The 22,500-nt window shown below is 48.5% G+C and overlaps 1 protein-coding gene across 1 annotated transcript in view; it reads left to right on the forward strand.

The window, feature by feature from the left end:
* LOC310809281 (SRC kinase signaling inhibitor 1-like) overlaps positions 1–22,500 on the forward strand; it is a gene marked incomplete at both ends in the record, with an annotated part of 83,753 nt that overhangs the window by 36,781 nt on the left and 24,472 nt on the right. Inside the window, 1 exon segment of the mRNA XM_083676476.1 lies at positions 18,069–18,427. Within this exon segment, the coding sequence (XP_083532602.1) occupies positions 18,069–18,427 (359 nt within the window).

The following is a 22,500-nucleotide window of genomic DNA, read 5'->3' on the forward strand; positions in this document are numbered from 1 at the left end:
ATCATAAGAAAGAGGGGGATGGTAAAGAAGGAGAGGAGGCTGAATGGGTGAAATGACCGTTAGCAGTGATGAGAGTTTTTTTTTTACCAGCATAGGGTTATTTTATGGTTGGAGCTGCTGATTGCGATGTTAGTCTGCTGCCTGCTTTCCTAATCCCTGGGCTCTATGACATCTTTACGCTCTGGTGATTCACTGGCTGCTGTGTCCACAGGGTCTTACAGAGGTAGGGGGGGTCGTCTGTGGGACATGGGTGGGGGCAGTGGGGAGGTGGTAGTGATGCTGGGGGAGGGGTGGTAGCATGTAGATGATGGATGGATAGTGTGTGTGTGTGTGTGTGTGTGTGTGTGTGTGTGTGTGTGTGTGTGTGTGTGTGTGTGTGTGTGTGTCTGTGTGTATGTGTGTGTGTGTGTGTGTGTGTGTGTGTGTGTGTGTGTGTGTATGTGTGTGTGTGTGTGTGTGTGTGTATGTGTGTGTGTATGTGTGTGTGTGTGTGTGTGTGTGTGTGTGTAAGGGGAGGGGGAGGGGGAGACATGCTGTATGGGTGAAGCTGTACCTGGAAGCACCATTTACAGACTGAGAGATTGGGCCAATTTTTCACATCTGCTTGCAGTGGCCCAAGGGGGAGGGAGAGGAAACAGCTGACCAATGTAGAAGGAGGTCAAGACTCTGCTGATGGTGGGGAGCATTGAGTATTGCATTTTCAGCGATGGAGAGGGGGAATTGAAATGAGAGCAAGAGGGAACAAATGATTGACAAGCTTTTAAATAAGGGAGCGGAAATACGCAAAAGCGTCCTGTGAAGCGTGAAGAGTTATTCAGTCAGGACTCGCAGAAACTGAACGATGAAAAAAACAAGACAAGGAAAGTACCAAACAGTCCCAGTTAGGGACGGGAAAAGAAACAGAAGAGGAGGGGAGGAGGGAAGAGTGCAAGCTTTAGAAAGCGGTTTCAAAGGAGGGAGATGAGGAAGAGATAGCTTGATGCCAGCCTCGTAGCGAAGTCAAGAATCGATGGAAACATAGGGGTTATTACAGTGCATGTCTGAAACAGATGAGTGTGAGTCAGAGAAAGAGAGGTTAGACCGATGGAGAAGATACAGGATGGGGGGAGGGAGGGAGGGAGGGCGGGAGGGAGGGAGGGGAGGAGGCTGGAGATTGCTAGAGGGTGGAAGTACAGTTAGAGTAAAGTTGTACGTCTGCTTTTGGGGCTGTCAGAGGGTCTATCTTTAGGGGCTGAGATGCTGAGATGAATGTGCTGCTGTCATATCCCAGACACCCCCCTGTCAAACAGACCGTCCCAGTGATATTTATAACCCTCCGCCTCCTCACAACCCCTAATGAGTCTCCATGTGACAAATGGATGTGGAGGACACCTCACACACCCCTCCTCGTCTCCCCTCCCTCTCTCTCCGGTCTCTCCTTGCTCATCACTCATCCATCCTCTCACCCTAATGCACACTCTACCTGCTTTTTTGGGTCTAATTTGTATCTTATCCTCCCTGTCTTTTTCCACCCTGCCTGCCTGACTCCCCCTGACACAGCCTCCTCCTGGCTGGCCCACTTATGCTCTTCTCTCCACTTCGCTCTCTCCCTTTCACCTGGTTTCAAGCACACAACTTTTCACTGAGAGTCCATTCTGCTCTCGCTCCATTTCCTCCCCTCCCTGCTGCCAACCTTAATCCCCTCATCCCTTTCTGTCTGTCTGTCTGTCTTCCTGTCTGTCCATTTGTCTCTCTGTCACTCTCGTGCTCCTTCTCTCATCCATTCTCTCTCTCTCTCTCTCCCTCTCTCTCTCTCTCTCTCTCTCTCTCTCTCTCCCTCTCTCTCTCTCTGTGTCTGGTTGTGAGGTTGTGACTCAGCGCTCTGCTAGTTGGATTAGCTCTGGGCTCTACTGTTGGCTGCTCCTAGCGCTCTGAGGCAGAACTGTTAGGATTGTCAGGATTACAGCTTCAGTCTTGGACAGCAGGAAGCAGAGAGGGGAGGGAGGGAGAGAGAGAGGGGGGTGGGGGTGGGAGGGGGAGGGGGAGGGGGAGGGAGAGAGAGGGAGAGAGATGGAGGGGCTTTAACAATGTTCTGGTCCTCGTGTTTCTGCATGAGTAAACAGGGAAATTCAAGATTTCAAGATTCAAGATTTCTTTATTTGTCACGTGCATACAAGTATACAGTGAAATGCAAAAGTGACAGTGCCACAGAGTAGTGCAACAACACAATAAGTTTTAAAATACAATAAAATAAAAATAGAAGTACTAAAAAATATACAGTATGGACAGTATAAACAGTATAAACAATATGAACAGTATAGCCAGTAAGCAATATAAATAGCAGATGGATGATTATGTGTGTGCATATGTGTTAGAATGACAGTGCATGTGTGAGTGACTTGAGGGGGGCACTGGTGGGGTCATCGTTGACAATTCTGATGGCATGGGGGAAGAAACTCAGTCTTAGCCTCTCTGTTTTTGCTGCATGACAGCGGAGGCGTTTTCCTGACGGCAGCGGCTGGAACAGTCCATGTTTCGGGTGGTGAGGGTCCTTCATAATCCTGTATGCTCTGGTCCTACACCTCCTGGTGTACAGGACATGGAGAGGGGGGGTTGGAGCTCCCATGGTCTTTTCTGCCAGGCGTACCACCCTTTGCAGAGTTCGCCTGTCCTGGGCCGTGCTGTTACCGTACCAGACGGTGATGTTGCCAGCCAGGATGCTCTCCACAGCTCCAGAGTAGAAGGACTGAAGGATCCTCCGGGAGACTCTGAATTTCCTCAGTTGCCTGAGATGGAACAGGCGCTGCCTTGCCTTTCCCACCAGAGAACTGATGTGGGTAGTCCAGGTCAGGTCTTCTGAGATGTGGACTCCCAGGTATTTAAAACTGCTCACCCTGTCCACAGCAGTCCCTCCGATGTCCAGCGGTGTGTAGGCCCTTAGTTGTTGTGCTCTCCTGAAGTCCACAATCAGCTCTTTTGTCTTGGAGACATTCAGGATGAGACTGTTCTCCTGACACCAGAGTGACAGGTCCGCCACCTCGTCCAGGTAGCCTTTCTCATTGTTATCTGAGATCAGCCCCACCACGACCGTGTCGTCCGCAAACTTGATGATGGAGTTTTCGCTGGACTTAGCCACACAGTCGTGGGTGTACAGGGAGTAGAGGAGGGGACTAAGGACACAGCCCTGGGGGGACCCTGTGCTCAGTGTGAGTGAGCTGGAGGTGTGTCTACCCACCCTGACCACCTGTGGCCTGGCCGTCAGAAAGTCCAGGATCCAGGCACACAGGGGAATGTTCAGTCCTAGACCAATCATCTTATCAGCCAGTCTGGTGGGGACTATGGTGTTGAACGCTGAGCTATAGTCTATAAACAGCATTCTCACATAGCCCCCCTTCTGCCTGTCCAGGTGGGAGAGAGTGGTGTGGAGGACCTGGGAAACTGCATCGTCTGTAGATCTGTTTGGTCTATATGCGAACTGCAGTGGGTCCAGGGTGTGACCCACTGCAAATGAGAGGCACTCCGTCAATTTCCTAGCCCACTTTATTCACTGACTCCAAAAGTTTGGTAGTACTTTGCGTAAGCTATACAGGTGTCCATGTTCACGATAGCGTTACATCAACTGTATAGAACATCTTTTGAGAGAGGAACATGTGGTTGCCCCTCCCTAGAAAGTCAGCTTTCCTGTGGGTGCGGCGGTCAGACTGATTCTCTGTTGGCTCCCAGGGAACACAGCTTCAGATTGCCCTGACGAAACGTCAGGAAATGTCACATTCTGAGGTAAATGTTACATCCCTTAATTACATTACATACATGTTTTTCCTGTGAGACTGTGAAATGCTACCATATCTGCCTCAATGGCCCAGCCATTCAGCTTAGATCCCACCACACAGGATACACTGGAGAGACACAGAGAGAAAGTGGGACAGAGACAGATATGTAATAAAAGAGACTGTCTCTATTAAGAGTAAAATGTTTAAATTATGATAACTGAAAAGCTACAGTATATCAAGAACACAAAAGATAGATTTAGAATGTGTGTGTTTGTGTGTATGTATGTATGTGTGTGTGTGTGTGTGTGTGTGTGTGTGTGTGTGTGTGTGTGTGTGTGTGTGTGTGTGTGTGTGTGTGTGTGTGTGTGTCTGTGTCTGTGTCTGTGTCTGTATCTGTATCTGTATCTGTATCTGTGTCTGTATCTGTGTCTGTGTCTGTGTTTGTGTCTATATCTGTATCTGTGTCTGTGTCTGTATCTGTATCTGTATCTGTGTCTGTATCTGTGTCTGTGTCTGTGTCTGTGTTTGTGTCTGTATCTGTATCTGTGTCTGTGTTTGTGTCTGTATCTGTGTCTGTGTGTCTCTGTGTTTGTGTTCAGTGTTCAATCACTTAATAAGATTCCCTGACATCATCACTAAAGTGTGGGGGAAAAAGTCATAAGCAGGCAAAAGTAATCACATCCTCATGGAATTCATTTTGACTTCTCTCTGCTTGCCTGATTGATTGTGACTGCTGCAATTTAGTGGGCAAAAGCGTTGAGGCAAGGGCAGCATTCTCTAATCCGTGGCCTGCTGCAGTAAGCCTCTGTGCTGTGGTCATTTCTCCCGCTGGGGCATAATATTCTCAGCCATTTGGGAGCAGGCCGATAGATCAAGGCTAGCCTGCAATGATGACAATGCAGTTTAATGCTCTGTGTTTCACTCTCACCCAAAAGCATCAGGTATGATTAAGTGACTGGAACTTTGAACAAAAAGACAGAAATGGGAAATGTACTTTTTCCTGAAAATGTTCATATCATCTCCTGGCGGGCTATTTACAGCAAAGTGTGCAATATAAGTCCAACGATTCTCCATTGAAACAAGACAATGTGTTTAGTAAAGGATAAATAATGTGCAGCTGTCTGGTTGAAGCAACAGCTGATTCTGTCATCAGGCCTACTAGTCTACTAGTCATATCATGTGGATATGAATTACCTTGCACACTGTCCTTCCTCTTCAAATCTGTGTCCCATCTCTGGTCATATTCAATCTTGTGGCCTTGTTTGTTGTTGTGGTGGGAGTTCTGTTATGTTGGTAGCATCAGCTTGTAAATGTCAAACTCGTCATCACTCCCTCTTTCTGAGCCAACTGGCTGTTCTCCCCACCCCACGTCACCACGCAACCCCACGCGTCCATCTGTGTGTCTTTCCCCCGCCTCTTCTTTCTCTCGCACGACGGTCCCACCGGGCTGCCCCCAAACGCACACGTCACCATAGGAACAGACTGAGGGATGGAGGAAGAGAGAGAGAGAGAGAGAGAGAGAGAGAGGGAGAGAATGACAACCAGCCAAGCAGCCAAAGCTAATGCGCTAGTACACCCACACCTATGTGTGCCAACATCAATGTGGCCCCGATCAATGCACGGGCGTCCAAACACACATAGAGTGGTGTGGCTCGGATTACAGCTCGCCGTTAGCGTCCGCGCTAATGCAGTGGATACAAGGAGTAATGACCAAGGCTGTCAATAGGTCTACAAACAGGGGGGGCTGGAACACTGCTGAACACAAGTACAGGGTGGAGTTAGGGTAGGGAGGGTGACCCGTGATGGTGGGCACTCTTCAGACAGGAGGCACCGGCCTTTTTCAGTTGGAGAGGAATAGTGCCATGCGATGGAGGAGACAGGTAAGGTGGAACCCAAGTGCCTTCCTCTCAGACATGCAGACAGGGACAACTAGTCTCAAGTTGTATTGAACTTCAATTTTCTGTCTGAATGTCTCTCGCCCACTCTAAACTGTGTCAGAGAGAGAGAAAGAGGGGAGGGGGGGGGGGGGGGGGGGGGGTGGAGTGTAGATGTATTAGAATGGAGGGGGAGAAGAAGATGAGAGATATAAGCCAAGGGGGGAGGCTGCTGTTTTGCAGGCATCTACTGAACACCGCAGCCCATTTTGTGGAGCCCTCCGGGGACTGGTGGAGGAGGCAATTACGGAGACGTCCCACTAGGGACTGCAGTCTTGTGTTCATCTTCTGCCTCTCTCTATGCCTCTATAGAGCTCCATCATGCTGCTACCTGCACAAAATACCCCTCTACCCTCTTTAGAAAACGCATCTCTACTTCCCCGAATTCATTCCTTTTCAGATAAGTGCTGCATCTCTCTATCTGGCCGAACTAGCGTCTGTAAATCCTCTCCTCCTTTGTGAAGCAGCATCTTTTCGGAGACTGCTCATTCACTTAGAGCCAGTATTTACTTAGAGCTAGTCTTGTTCCTCAAACACATTCCTCCTCTCGCCTTCCTCTCCTTCCCTCTCGGCCTTAGCCGTGCTGAAGACAGTCGCCGGGAATCATGTTTTATTAAGACACATGTAAGTGCTGGCATCATATGACATCACATCACAGTGCCTAGGGTAATCTGTTCCCCTGTCCGCATGATCGACTGTACTATGCATGCTGTGTGTGTGTATCAGAGAACGTGTGTTTGTCTCAGCGTGTTAACCCTTTTGAGTTTGTGTGTGTGTCTATGTGTGTGTCTGTTTGTGTGAGTGTATGTCTGTGTGTGTGTGTGTGTGTGTTTGTGTGTGTGTGTGTGTGTCTGTGTGTGTGTGTGTATGTCTGTGTGTGTGTGTGTGTGTGTGTGTGTGTGTGCATGTGCATGTGTGTGTCTGCCTCACGAGCGATGGGACATCAGTGTGACTGGAGAGACGGGGGAGGCAGACTGCAGACAGCTATTGGAACAAACCTGACCTGTTGCCAAGGAGACCAACCTGCAGAGAATACCACCATTCACGTCCCCTAATGACTGACTGATTATATGATTTATCTTTCTTTCCTATTTTCAATTAAAAAGTGCTGACAGAGAGCATTCCAATTACATAGTCAGAGTTATTCCTATCGAGATTGCTCACTTTACTCATTGTGATTAGAGAGAATCTTGTCTCTCCAAGTATATGAGAATGCTGAATCCCTCACATATGAATAGAGCCTTAGAGACCAGGCAATGATACACACACACACGTACCATGGTGTTCAGCTGCCATTTGGGCAAAACCTCTGTAGAACCATAGAGCAGGTTAGGTAGATTGCTGAGCTCGAAGACTTTCTCCTAGCTTATCTTCACCCTCTCTCTGCCTCTCGTCTTCTCTGCACTTGTCTGCCTTAATCTCTCTCTCTCTCTCTCCTCCCCCCTCCCCCCTCCCCCCTAAGGTCTCCCACCCCCCACCCTTCCATCCCTGAGCCCCAGCTGCTATGCAGTTTGAAGTGCTAATCACCATGTGTCAGGTGCCCAGAGCAGCTAGGTCCACCCGTCACAAACCTGTCACACACTCACACACACACACCTAGCTCTACGGTAGCTCACGTCACCCCTCTCAAGCCTACCTGCAGTAGCCTCATCACCTCCACCTGGGAATACCCCCTCCTTGCACTTTGGTCTGCCTTTTACTCTGATGTCTCTCTCTCTTCTTCACTCTCCTTTTCACTCTCTTGTCACTCTCTTTTCACACTTCCGATGTTATAAAGAAGTGGGCAAACTCAGCTCTTGATTGATAACCATGGTTAGTGTTGTCTAGACGACATGCGACTGTAAATGACTGTCCATTGCTGTAGATCAGGGGAGGTTGGTGGAGGCAGAAATCGTATTTGATAGCATTCCTCATTCCGTTCCACGCATTACAATGAGCCCATCCTCCGATTTCTACCTCCAACAGCCTCCCCTGCTGTAGAGGCAGTAGAGGAGTGTGTGTTGTCTGTTGCCTCTGTCTCTAATGAGAGCACCTGGCAGTGTTCTACAGTGTTCTACAGTGTTCTACAGTGTTCTACAGAGCGTGTGGCTGCAGTACTTTAGTCAGCATGGTAATCCTCCCCTACTAGTCAACATTCAATACTCCCCCTTTGACTGAGATCATTTTAATTAAATAAAAGCCATACTCCCTAGGACATTTATCCTGCGTTAGATAGATAGGTCCATCATTAATAAACCTTAACGATACACAGCAGCACCAACAGGGCGGCCTTAAGCATGTGTGCCTTATCCCAATCAAATGAAATAATAATTGTTGCTCAGTGCTTAATTAGGAAAAAAAAAGAAAAGGCAGATGTGTTTATCAATTTGCATGAAATTAAACAGGAGCTGTGTTAGCGATCTAGCAGGGGAACCTGACAGTGGGAGATACCTCTGACTGGGGGTTTGATCTGCCTGCAGCAGTGGCATCCTTCTTTTACTGTGTGTCTTTAAAAGCAAGCCCAAATTGGGTCGATTGTTCTGCGTGGCTGGCTGTCAGCCTCTAAACGTAAAAGGGATGTGCCGCACCAATTTGTTTGACCTGGCAGACCTAACGAGTTGTGGGGGAGAAGAAAGCGTCCTGGCTGCGGATCGCTATCTCGGAAATAAATGTGTTTTCTGTCCTCTTTGCTGTCGACATCAGTGCGTTTGCTGTACAGTTTTATAATAACTGTGGGTGCTCCACAAACTGGATGTAGGTGACCCTGTCTGGCAACAGCAACAACAGAAAACACAATTTTGTCTTTTGAAAGTACTTTTTCAAAAACAAGTTCATCAAAGGAGACCAAACTTAGAACTGCAGTTTTTATTCCAGTCAGGGTGTATTTAGTCACCGTTCAGATCTTGGTCCTCTTATTTCACATCCATATCCAAATGTTTTCCTTTGTAATTTGATTACAATCTCATTCTTTTTTTTTTTTTTTAAAGTGAATGCAGCTTTGTGCTTGCTGTAGAATAACAATGAGAATTTTGCTCTTGGGAGCCCTTTTGAGACAGCTCGTAATTGTTGTGAAAACCGTCATATTTACCTGAGAAGGCTGTTGTTTTCTTCCTGCAGCTCTCGGTATGGCACTATGCCCATCGTAGGGTGTTGTATAATCAGTTGGATGCTGTCACTACACTGGCCTCTGCTGCTGTGGAAGTGAGGAACAGGCGTTCAACAGACGCTGATATGTATCCTCTGACCTTCTCCTAATGGATCTATGTATCTCAGCCCAAGCAAAGCGATGTAAAGTAGCACAACACACACACACACACACACACACACACACACACAGTACACACACGCGCATGTGCATATGCACGCACGCACGCACGCACGCACGCACGCACGCACGCACGCACGCACGCACGCACGCACGCACGCACACAGCAGCAGACCCCAGCTATCTCCCCCAGTGTGACAAGATGAAGGACCTAGATAATTGTGTAAAGATGTATAACTCCCACTCCTCTCCCCATCGTCTGGCTGTGCCCCCTCATTCTCATAATAACCTCTCCTGTCTCATGAATATGCAGACACACTTCATATCAGCCCTGAGATTGAGTGCTTCTTAAATCTTCCATTTTACGACTTCATATTCCTCAAGTGTTCAAGGTCCTTGATTAAAATTCAATCAATTAAGTCCTGAACCTCCTGCTACCGACCCTTGCGCATCCGAGGTGTTTTGTATATGAGGTTAAAAGTGCCTGTGTTTTGTGTGTGCTATTATATTTGTGATATTATATTTGTGAGAGATAATTAAACCATTAAGAATGAATTATCTGGTCTTAGGTCAATGACTGCCACAGTGTCAGCTATATTTACAACCAACACTGGGTCCATAATTATGTATTCCTTCTCCATGGTCAGTAGTGAAGCTCACTGCCTGACTGTAGCGCCCCCTGTCTGCCAGATAAAGAACAGTGTTGGGCTCCTCTGGTGTTCTTCAGCTGCCTTACCTGTGTGTGTGTGTGTGGTCATAGCACCATCATCACCTTTAAGTGGTGCTGAGTACAGGTCGTTGAATAGTGATATGTCGAGTGATAGTGAGTGGTGTTATGTACTGTAGAATTGCACAACTGTGTGGGTGGGTGTATGTGTGGGTGTATGTGTGTGTGTGTGTGTGTGTGTGTGTGTGTGTGTGTGTGTGTGTGTGTGTGTGTGTGTGTGTCTGTGTGTGTGTGTGTGTGTGTGTACAGGTGACACAGCTGGCTGGTCCTGATTGGGTCTGTTTACCCACCTGCCTTGGTGGTGTTTTGTTTGCATAAACGGTCGACTCTCTCTCTCCCCATCTCCCTCAGAAACCCCCCCGAACATCCACCCAGTCTCTCTCTCTCTCCCTCCCCCTCTCTTTCTTTCTCTATTTCTCTCTCTCTCTCTCTGCCACCAAATTACCTTGTTTGCTCAACCGTGGTAATGATTTAATTATAATTAACAGCTGCTTGTCTGGGCTTTTTTCTCTTTTGTTTGGTCAGAATAAATGAATATATCCTAGAAGAAGAGCTTTTAGCTTTAATGTTTTGTTTTGCTTTGTTGCTGGTTTCTTAGTCTGAGTCAGTGGCTCAGTGGTGCTCTCTGCCTGTGTCATGCTGCTTCACTGAGCCCATAGAGATAACTCGGAACACACACCGATGGGGAACATTTCTGTATCTCTTTGCCTCACAATTGGTTGCATGAGATACAGTTGTGTGTTGTGGTGTGTATGATCAGTGTGTTATTGTGGGTTTGACAATGTTCTGTTTGTATGCTTGTGTGTGTGTATATCTGCTGTGTGTGTGTGTGTGTGTGTGTGTGTGTGTGTGTGTGTGTGTGTGTGTGTGTGTGTGTGTGTGTGTGTGTGTGTGTATCTGCCGTGTGTGCTGCACAGTTGCTATAATGAAGAGGTAATAACTCCACAGCTGTGGGTCCTTGGGGAGTGGCTGGTACCAACTGACAGGGCAGAGAAATTAAAGAGATCGATCAGGGGCTCATCTATCAATCCAGGTAAAGACTTCACAATTACCCTGTCACCATTCCTCTAGGGACGCTGTGTGTGTGTGTGTGTGTGTGTGTGTGTGTGTGTGTGTGTGTGTGTGTGTGTGGGTGTGTGTGTGTGTGGTGTGTGTGTGTGTGTGTGTGTGTGTGTGTGTGTGTGTGTGTGTGTGTGTGTGTGTGTGTGTGTGTGTGTGTGTGTGCGTTCCTGTGTGTGCACCTAAGCATAAGGTTTATGGGGCATCACCTTAGGTACAGAGACACTAGAGTTTCTAACCCTAACCACACTCTTCAGCAGCATGTTAGAGATACAGTATATAGCAGGGTTAGGGTGGCCTATTAAATCAGCTTGCTTCTCATCTCTCAATTCTCCATCCTAGCCAGCGTCCTCCAGCCTCCAGCCTGTGCCTCTCCCTGTCTCTGGCCAGCTGTCTGGGTCTGGGCAGTGGGGCAGGTGGCAGCAGGCCAGGCAGATCATTAGAATGCCCTGGTTTATAATGTCAGCACCAGCTCTTTCATTTCCCGATGATAGCACAGCCCTAGAGAGTCCCCCGTCTATCTCTCTCTCTCTCTCTCTCTCTCTCTCTCTCTCTCCCTCCCCCCCCCCCTCTCTCTCTCTCCTCTGTCATCAACATTTTATATCTAGAAAGCAGCAGGTGTCCCTCATTTGCATGCATGCATAATGCAGTTCCACACACACACACACACACACACACACACACACACACACACACACACACACACACACACACACACACGCACAGATTCCAATCGTATGATGATGATACATCCATCCTCAACTCAACACCCTATGTGCACATGTATGTGTGTGAGTGTGTGGGCATCATCTCCCTTCCATCCCTCTCTCGATTTCTCTCTGTCTCTCTCCCTCTGGCGTTATTTTCTCCTAGCCCGTATGTGATTGCTAAGCGTCGCCCCCTGTGGAGATCAGAGGTACAGACCCCCCATTGGAGGAGATGGCGCTCCTTTGAAGGAATGGCTTCATGATGTGGCTCTCTCTGCATCAGGGCTGGCATGGGGTCCATCTTCCTCTCGTCATCCCTTCTTTATTTCTCCCACGACATAATGTGAGAATATTCCACATGCATCATATCTCTCATCCACTACTTATTCAACTGAATTATTGAGTAGGATGGATGTCTCTCTGTGATCAACTCAACAGTGTTGATTTAATGAGGTGTTACGGTTAGTTAGTTAGTTAGTTACAGTGCTGTATGGGTGTTCTCTTGCTTAATCTCAGTAATTGACCAAGACCACAAGTAGGCGCTTATTAAGAGGTTCTCACACCCTGTCTTGACTGCTGTTATTCTACTGCTTCCTGTTGTTATTGTGATTACATGAGAAACCACAGGTGTCATTCTCACTCTCTCTCTCTCTCTCTCTCTCTCTCATTCTCTCATTCTCTCTCTCTTTATCTCTCTCTCTCTCTCTCTCTCTCTCTCTCTCTCTCTCTCTCTCTCATTCTCTCTCTCTCTCTCTCTCTCTCATTCTCTCATTCTTTCTCTCTTTATCTCTCTCTCTCTCTCTCTCTCTCTCTCTTTCACAGACACACGTACACACACCCACACACGCACTCACACACACACGCATGCACGCACGCACGCACGCACGCACGCACGCACGCACGCACGCACGCACGCACGCACGCACATACACACACACACACACACACACACACACACACACACACGCCCCAATGTGGATACACTCTCTCCAACTGTTTTCAGTTACAGCAGACGTTAGGAAACACACTCGGGAGCCTGTCGCTCGCTCTAATTGTCTGTGTCTACACCGTTGTGTATTAACAGGTGCTTTGTTGGTTACGCACTGCTGCCGCGATTCTAATTTGAGTTCTTCGCGAGAATTCCCCCCCTGCAGTCGTAGCAGCCAAGTGAATTTAGAGGGGGAGACAGGCGGATGATAGAGAGAGAGAGAGAGAGAGAGAGAGAGAGAGAGTGAGAGAGAGAGAGAAGAAAATGGGGTGCGTACATAGCGTTCTAGTTTAATTAAAGAGGCGGGAGTTCCAATTACCTGTGGGGAGCAGCGGGTTGGGGCTGTCTGTCTCTCTGGGTTTTGGTGAGGCAGCGCTTCATCGCTCCTGGCCTATTATCATGTCCACCACTGACACTGACACTGGACTCCTCTTCTGTTGACCTTCTGCTGAAGCATGATGGCCAGGCCTCTATGGAGCTGTCAACTTCACCCCGGCACAGCAGGGCATCAGCACTCTAAGCTGACCTTAATAATGGAGAGAGAAAAGGAGTGTTGATGTGTGCAGGACTGTGCAGTAGTGTGGAAGAGTGTGTGTGTGTGTGTGTGTGTGTGTGTGTGTGTGTGTGTGTGTGTGTGTGTGTGTGGGTGTGTGTGTGTGTGTGTGGGTGGGTGCATGTGTGCGTGCGTGTCTGTATGAACATGTGTCTGTGTAAGCATGGCTCCACCATAATGCGCTTCCAGCACTCAGAGTCAGGTCTAATAGGCTAAGGATGAATGTTGCGAACCAGTCAATTTATGGCTCCCAATGGAAGTGTAGTAATTACGCTGCAGGGACAGCACTTGTGTGTTAGTTGCACTAGAGAGAGACTGAACATACAGCAAGCAGGGCAGGGCAACCCAACAGCAGGGCTATATGCCCCCCCCCCCCCCCTCCCCCCCCCATACATACACGTGTCTGCAGGAGTGAACGCCCATAGCTGTCAGCCTAAGGTCTAATTTATGCTCACCTGCATTTCATACAAAACCCTGATTGGCTGCCCTGTCGTGACCTGCAGTCATGTTTCTACCTCTCTTCTTCTCTCCGCCCTGGGTTTTTATTTCATTGTTGTTCCTTGGGGAACTTTGAGTAATGGCTGCCAAGGGCCTTGGGCCTGTTTGGTTAATTTCCTGTAGCCTGCAGTCAAACGGATGTGCTGGATTTGCAATTTGCTTTTTTCACTTACTTCTACACGACTGTGATCCTCGTCTTCCTCTCTGGTTAGTATTCAGCGGTGTTATTAGGCCTGCACTGTCACAGGAAGTGTCCCAGAGGAGCGCTGACAAGCCTGCCAGTAAATTAGCCTGTCCAGTGGGACGCGCTATCAGAGGGGTGAGAGCCTGAGTGGAGGCTGGAGGAGGCTGGAGGAGGCTGGAGGAGGCTGGCCTCTCCCTCTCCAACTTCATCCAGACAGACAGGCCGGCTTTGGAGGACACGACACCGCCAGTGGCGTGAGACAAGCTCTGTCCCTTTGGACCTGCCCCCCTTCTGTTCTTCCCTATCTCCCTGCCCCTGCTTGCTTCGCTTACATACTTCTCCTCCTCCTCCACATCCATTTGTAATGTCGTCCGTCCGTCCGTCCGTCTGTCCATCCGTCTGTCCGTCCGTCTGTCTGTCCGTCCGTCCCCCTCCCCCTTGTTCATCATCATCTACCCCTCCACCTCCCATCCTCCCCCTTCTCCTCAGTGGTTGGACCTTATGTTAATTATAAGCACCCAGACCCCTCCATTCGTGTGTGGTAGTTCAGGGGGCTAGCTGGAGAGAGAAGCACCCCCCCCCCCCTCCCCCCTCGGGTGTGTTCTGCTGGGAGGAAGCTGTGGTGTTAGGGAATGAATGCCTCTTTGAATAACACTGTCCAGGGTTTTCAGCAGGGGTCTAGAGACTGAAACAAGGGGTCCAGAGACTGAAACATCGGTGACACTGCTATCCTAACAGATATTTCATCAGGGTCAGTTTATCACTTTTTGGTTTTGTTTTGCTGTTTCTGAAGTGGTTCAGTAGTGGTTCATAGACCACCAGACACCAGACATTTATCCATTTATATCCTGTCCAATTGCAACGTACAGTAGCCCTCTAATGTGATCAGCTCTTGAATGCTCTCTCTCTCTCTCTCTCTCTCTCTCTCTCTCTCTCTCTATGAGATGCAGCAGCTGCTCCATCAGCCTGGTTTATCAGCCTGGTTGTGATGATGATGATGATGATGATGATGATGATGATGATGGACATGGATTTGATGCTCCTACTGTCCTTGCAGGTCCCTGTACTGTGTCTACAGTATGTGTCCAATTCCAGGACCTCTACGTTGCATATAATGTTTGAGACTTGATATATACTCAATGCAGTCTCTCTGACTCTGACAGTGTCATGCTCGTGATAAAGTATTCACCAGGCGTTTTCTCGATGATGGCTCTTTTCTATGGGTTTAAATGGTGCTAGCGGTGCGTGGGTTTGCAGGGATTGTTTTGCTTGTCGGTGTTATTGTCTGCCAGCTTATAGAGAAATATATTAGCTGTGACAAATAAAGATGAATAACCTGTCTTCCCTTTTCTATTAGTGTCCTCCTGCCCACACACATCTCTTATCGGTGGTGTATTAGAGATAAGTGTGTGTCTGTGGGTTTCGTAAAGCAGATAGAACTCTTCTAACTAATGACTGAATGATTAGTATGCAGAACACTTCCAGTGTGGTTTGAGAGGTTCTTACGTCTTGTTCAACACCGAAACGCTCACAAATGGTTATAATAGTGAATTTCTTGCAGACCCCTTAACCAATAAGCAATTTATTTCTGCTTGCCTATGCCGCATTACAAGAATAACCATAAAGCAATATCTCAATGATATTATTATTATCAGCTAGAGCGATGTCAGGGTTGTATTTATATGAAAAATAATAGACTTTTGTCCTCTATCAGGGATGTGTGGTTGTGTGGTAAGTGAGTGAGTGAGTGAGTGAGTGAGTGAGTGAGTGAATAATGGGGGTTGAGTTGATGTAGTTCAGGCCTGTCGGTGCTCCAGGGCTTTGGGCAGGGCGCTAGATAATCAGCCTCTCGCTGAGGCTCTGGATGCTCAGGCTCTATTATAGAGCTACTCAATGGGGCCCCGCTTGGCCAGGCTTTATAATGGGGCCCCTGAGTCAGGGCCCTGCTAGTTGATGCACAATAAGCTCCAGTCTAATGGAGTGTAAAACCACAGATCTGGGAGGCTGAGTCGTGGCCAAACGGACATATCCAGCAGCATGGATCTCGTCTTCTCCCCCGGAGCGCTCAATGTTAATGCTATTACCCAGGAGGTCAGTCCATTTAGCCTCGTCCAGCAACACTCCATAACACGCCGTATGCAAGGGCAGAGTATTTAAAGAGCTAATTAGAATGAGTTTACAACGTGGCGTCATTGATGGAATGAAGAGCGAAGGGTGGAATGGTGGAAGCCTGACCATAACAGACATCGTTCTGCTCAGAGGTGTACATGGACTAGCTATTCACACCGGCACAGAACATATGACCGCCACCTCTATACCCTTCCTCTATCTATGCTGTCCAGGTGTACTGTACTATGTTAGGCTGCACACCCCTAGTCCAGGTGTACTATGTTAGGCTGCACACCCCTAGTCCAGGTGTACTATGTTAGGCTGCACACCCCTAGACCAGGTGTACTAAGTTAGGTTGTACACCCCTAGTCCAGGTGTACTATGTTAGGCTGCACAACCCAACCCTAGTTCAGGTGTACTATGTTAGGCTGCACACCCCTAGTCCAGGTGTACTATGTTAGGCTCCACACCCCTAGACCAGGTGTACTATGTTAGGCTGCACACCCCTAGTCCAGCTGTCTATGTTAGGCTGCACACCCCTAGTCCGGGTGTACTATGTTAGGCTGTACACCCCTAGAGTGCGTCCTCAGGGTTAGGGTTAGTGTTACCTGAGCAGCCCTGGCAGCCCCCCCCCCCCCCTCCCCCCTCTGCCCTCTCTGTGTCTTAATTAACAGTCCATTTGTTGCTCCTGGCCCGAGGTGCTCCACTGTGCTCCACTCCCTCTCAGCCCCGTCATAATGATCCTGATGAGGGTTTAATGTGCAGGTGGTTCACCTCATTCAGCCCTATTAGGCGTCGCTTTTCACTCTATTCTTTTGTGGTTTTAGTTTAGTCAGTGTTGTTGTTTTCTTCTTTTTACCTGCCTTTATGTTGACTATTTTCTACCTGCTTTGAATTTGAAGGATTGGTGTTTGGTTTTGCCAGCTGTTTTAGTTGAATTTGTTTTTGTTTGATTTGAATCTTTTTATGGATGATACCCTCTATTAACTTTGTATGGTGGTGCATTATGAATACATGCATAGTGCCATCTATATTTCATGGTGTGTCATCAGACTTTCTACAAGTATTCATATCATGGTTTCATGTAACAGCCTTTATGAATATAAACCCTATAATGCATTCATAATGCATTACACACAAAGGGTTCATAGAGAGTGTTACCATTCTATGATAGCTTTGCTTATGTGTGCGACTGACAAGTGTGTTGATGTGTGTGTGTGTGTGTGTGTGTGTGTGTGTGTGTGTGTGTGTGTGTGTGTGTATGTGTGTGTGTATGCACACACAGATTAACCGTGGGCATGTTTCTCTTCTAGCCAACGCTGGGGCCTGTTTTCCGAAGCAAGGTAACTGAGTGGGTGAATGGCACCCCCGTTCTCACGCTTTAATCTCATTGATCTTCACCCGTTTTGTGTATCACTGTCACGTCCCCCCTCCCCCCCCCCTCCCCCCCTCCGTCCCCCCGTCCCCCCCTGTGTTGTCTGTGTCGATTAAGAGGGCGATAAAGGACCACCAGGGCTGTCAGAGGGACGTGCCTCCTCAAGGCTGGCTAGCGGCATCAATAACCTCCACACCTCTGGAAGAGAGGGAGGCTGGATATGTAGTGAGGAAGGGAGGGAAATGAGGAGGTAGGGCAGGGGGGGGGTGTTTAGAGAGAGGGGTAAAGGACGGTTGGTGAGGCAGGAGGGACTGCAGTTTTTTCCAGTGTTCCACTTTGACTCCAGTCTCCCTTATTTCGTAGAGGTTCTTATTTCTTCTCTGTCTTCAGAAAGCAATGAAAGGCTCTTCAGATGACAAACAGGCGTTAAGAAATTGAATATCCTACAGAGAAAATTCCGCTAGATTCTTTTCTTTGATCTATTGCAGGAGCGTTTTTCTTTTCTCATTTTTTTTTCTCCTTCTTTAAACTTTAGATCAATAATTCTCCCAGGGACTAGTTTGCTCTGTTCTGTTGGTGGCTATGATTCTAATATTCCATACCTCCCACTCTCTCTCTCTCTCTCTCTCTCTCTCTCTCATTTTCTCTGTTCCGCTCCCTCTCTCCGTCTCACACTCTCTCTCCACTCTGGCTTTTCTCTTCCTCTCTGTGCGTCTGTCTCAACATCTCCGTGTGCCTGCCTGTGTGTCTGAATGTCTGTGTGCATGCATGTACACATCTGTGTCTGCATGCTGGTGTGTGTGGTGAGCCACTCCTTACCTGCCACCCTCCACCCCACCCTCCCTGCCTCCCTCCTTCCTTCCTTCCCTCCTTCCCTCCCTCCCTTCCTCCCTCCCTCCCTCCCTCCCTCCCTCATTTCCTTCCTTCCGCCCTCTCCACAGATCCCGACCGTGGTGGCGGTCACATGATCTCGACGGATGACCTGGAATACCCTCGGGAGTACCGGACGCTGGGGAACGGCACCCGGCGCTTCTCCAACGTGGGGCTGGTGCACACGTCTGAGCACAGGCACACGGTCATCGCTGCCCAGAGCCTGGAGGCCCTCACCAACCTGCACAAGGTGGACATGGAGCGCAAGAGAGACGCCTTCATGGACCACCTGAAGAACAAATACCCGGGGCCGCAGCTGCAGCACCAACACCAGCACCAGCACCAGCACCACAACCCCCACCACAACCCCCCCTCGCCCTCGCCCTCCCACGGCAGCATGAGGCAGCCTGACAGAGCCGCGCGGGAACAGGTAAATACCAACCATGCAATCTTAGATTCATATAAAAGGCAGTATACAGCAGATGGATATACGTCATGAATAAACACACACATATACATATACACATGAGGACACACACGCACACATGCAGGCACACACACGCGCGCACGCACGCACACACACACACACACACTCGCATGCACACACACACGCACACACACACACACACATATGCACACACATATACGCATGCACACACACAAACACACAGACACACTCCATCACACACAATAGCTGGACATTTTTCATTTTCTTTCTCTCTCTCGCTACCTCCCCCCTGGTTTTTATTCCAGCTAGTAATACCTATTTCCCTCTCTTCTCCCTGTTATGCTTATCACCTATTCCACACACCTCTCTCTCTCTTTCTCACTCGCTCTATCTCAGTGTGTGTGTGCTGCTGCTGCTGTGTGTGTAAAGTGGTAAATCCACGGTAATCACACAAGAAAAAAGACCATTGAGAGAAAGGAGAGAGCAGGAGAGTGAGAGAGGGACAGAGAAAATGGGAGGGTGGGTGAGAGACAGGTGGAGTCCATGGTTGCCGCGGCAACCTCTCCCTTATTTGGAAAGCGGTGATATCACATTGCAAAGGTCAGGCTGGAGAAAGGGAGTGATAGAACAAGGAAGAGAGAGAGGGAGAGAGAGAGAGAGAGAGAGAGAGAGAGAGAGAGAGAGAGAGAGCAAGAGAAACGGTAACAAATCCTAAACCGACGGGATATCGTCATCGCATTGGGGAGAGAGCAGCAAAGCCTGGAAATCCTTGTCATATGCTGGCTGTGCAATCGGCTGGGCTGGAGCATGGACAGGGGGGGAGGAGGGGACAGCGAGAGAGAGAGAGAGAGAGAGAGAGAGAGAGAGAGAGAGAGAGAGAGAGGGGAGGGATCCGGGGAGCAGTTGAACCAGTCAACCAGCTTGCTAGTCAATTAGCCAGCGCCAGCAGGAGCCAGCCACCCATCTGCGAAGGAGTTAATCGGCTGATGTTGTAATGAATTAAATAAAAGAGTTTCCGCCGCATGTGCTTGTGAGAGCGAGGGAGGGAGAGGGAGAGGGAGAGGAAAGAGGGAAGAGCCAGGGGGAGGGAGAGGGAGAGACAGAGACTGACAAAGCACTATGAGGATTCTCTGCACCTGACGGACAGCCTGATGTGACTGGTATGGAGGACAGACACAGGTGCACTGCAGGTGAGAGGAGGCTGGGGGGTGGATGATGCCGAGTGGAGGAAGGGGTGTGTGTGTGTGTGTATGTGTGTGTGTGTGTGTGTGTGTGTGTGTGTGTGTGTGTGTGTGTGTGTGTGTGTGTGTGCGTGTGCGTGTGCGTGTGTGTGTGTGTGTGTGTGTGTGTGTGTTAGTGTGTGTCTCTGAGGTGTTGATGTCTGATCATGGCAGGGCCAGTGTTGATGAGGTGGTCTGCCTGGTGTGTTTGTTGTGGCTGTGGTTGTTGTGGAGACAGGCTGCATGGACACTTGGCAGGTGTCAGCCGGGCTAGGAAAGCTGGCTGGCAATGTATGTGGTGTGTGTGTGTATATGTGTGTGTGTGTGTGTGTGTGTGTGTGTGTGTGTGTGGGTGTCTAAGTGTGTAAGAGACAAGAGAAATGGAGGTACTGGTATACTATCTGGGAGACATATCGAGCAGGAGAGTGAGAGAGTGACTGAGCGAGCGAGAGAGAGAGTGAAAGGATGACGGAATGGGAGAGAGAGAGAGAGAGAGAGAGAGAGAGAAGGGGGGATGGAGGAGGGGTATTGGGAGGAGAGAGCGCAGCCTGCTTTGCATGCAGGTCAGGCAGTGTGCTGCTCCACTCTGTGAGGCTCTGTCCTTCCGTCAGAACCCTGCGGCCCAGGGAAACAGAGGGCTTGAGTGGTTGAGGTATGTGTGTGTGTGTGTGTGTGTGTGTGTGTGTGTGTGTGTGTGTGTGTGTGTGTGCACGTATGAATGGCGGTGGGGGTGGGGGTGGGAGGGAGCTAGAGATAGAAGGCGGGGGGAGGGGGGCGGGGGTTACATGCATAAATGTATCTCCTAATCTGAAACACATGGGTTGTTCTCTCCCGGTGACTGTATTACATGTAATTCAGCTGGAGGATTTGTTAACAGTGAGGATGAAGATGTTCCTGCTGACTGGCAGAGGGCTTCTATAGGAATCTTATGTGTGAAGCTACTGTTGAGGTATGGATGACTGTGGGTGGCTATGGTAACAATAGGATTGGAGTGGTTTCTTGTTGGCATGTACAGTACAGTAGGGACATGTAGCTATGAAGCTCTGCAGATGACAATAGTATGTGTGTCTTTCTCCGGAGGGTCACGGTCAGGGTGAGGAAAATATTGCTCAATATTATTATTCATACTGTACAGCTTATGGATCTGGATAATGGGTTGATCGGGAGAGTGTGTGGTTGAGAGTGAAGAGTGTTTCTGGTGGTGCAGGAGGTCAGTGGGCTGTATGTTCTGTGTATGATGGGTCAACAGTCACTACTGTACACCTCATGGTAAATGGCATGATTTCACCACACACACACACACACACACACATACATTTTGGTTACTTGATCATTCACTGGCCTCTGCGATTACACCCTCCAGCAGTATTTGCAACTCAAAGTCCAATCTCTGAGACGGTCCAAAAGAGCAGCAGTTCAAACAACAACACCAACTGAAGTAGTGGAATAAGAAAGTGTTCTCTTTGACTTTAGATCTGCAAACCTCATTATGGTAGCTCACAGAACAGAAAACAAACTTGTAGAACATTCTCAGGTCATTAAGGCCAACTCTCTAAATCATATCTGTTTATTTATGTATTCATTAAGACCTAGAGGAAAATATCACAACACCAGTCTCATTATAGACACCAGATCATTATGAGCTGTGAGAAGCAAGGTTGTCCCATCAAGGTTGTTCTAACAAGCACACAGGGTGATTTACATGCTGTAGCCGCTTCTGGGGCAGTCAGTCACAGGGTTGTCAGGGGAAACCCTTGAACCCAGGCGAGACTGAATGAATGACTGACACATGAGCAGGTACTAGAGTCTAGCCCCGCCCCACCCACAGACCTCAGATCCTACCCCCTAGCCATGACCTAGTTTCCACACGGACTCATGCACTCGTGGATGACAAAGAGCTTTAGCTCACTTCCTGGGATATAACACACTTATTAAACATCAAGGGATTAGAACTGTTAAGAAAAGAGAGAGAGAGAGAGAGAGAGAGAGAGGAGTTGGATAGAGGTGCAGTCTCAAAGACTCAATGTCACATCAAAGGGTTCTCTTATTTTAGTCATTGTTTTGCCATTGGAGAAATACTGGCATCCTTGGCAAAAGGAAACTCAGGGTGTTGGTCTTGCCCTGCAGTCCCATTTTTGCATTTGTGTCACTGTCAGCATCAGCCAAGCTAGGCCCTCCTGGATGTGACTGTTGGAGTTACATTACTACAAACCTTAAGCCTTACCTCAATCCAATGTCCCAACCCCTAATGCACAGAAAAGGTAATTTCACCAGAATGCTCAAATGCAATGTGTTATTATAGAGCCACTGGCTGTGTCATACATTTCAGAGATACGGGGACAGTTTGGGGCTGTTAGGGTTTATACTCTAGTTGTTACCCTGGCAGGGAGTCTTGCTGGTGCCCTGTGGGCATATTGTCATCCTCTCCAGATCATCACTCTAGTCTAGGCCTGAGCCCTGATCATGAAATATTCAGTTGTACTGATCAGCGTGGGGCGTCTTAGCTAGTATCTGTGTGTCGGTGTGCGTGTCCTCCTCCGACCCCGCTGGGCCATTTATCATCTGTTATTAGAGAGAGAGAGTCATGCCTCAGAGAGACTGGCATCATAGCTGTGTGACAGACAATCAAGGGCAGGATCTGATTATAAAGTAACAATCAGGTGTAAAGACTATTTCTGGTGGCCACGTTATGGAAATAATCCATGTTGAAGTTTTATTAAAAGGAAACACTGATAATGAAAAACTAGCTTCTATCATAAATCAAAAAAAGCAAACTCATCTGTCATTCTGCCCTTATCCCCATAGCAGTGAGTACTGCAGGAGAGAAAGTGGTCA

This window comes from Argentina silus (assembly GCF_951799395.1).
Source record: "Argentina silus genome assembly, chromosome: 9".
Lineage (NCBI taxonomy): Eukaryota > Metazoa > Chordata > Actinopteri > Argentiniformes > Argentinidae > Argentina > Argentina silus.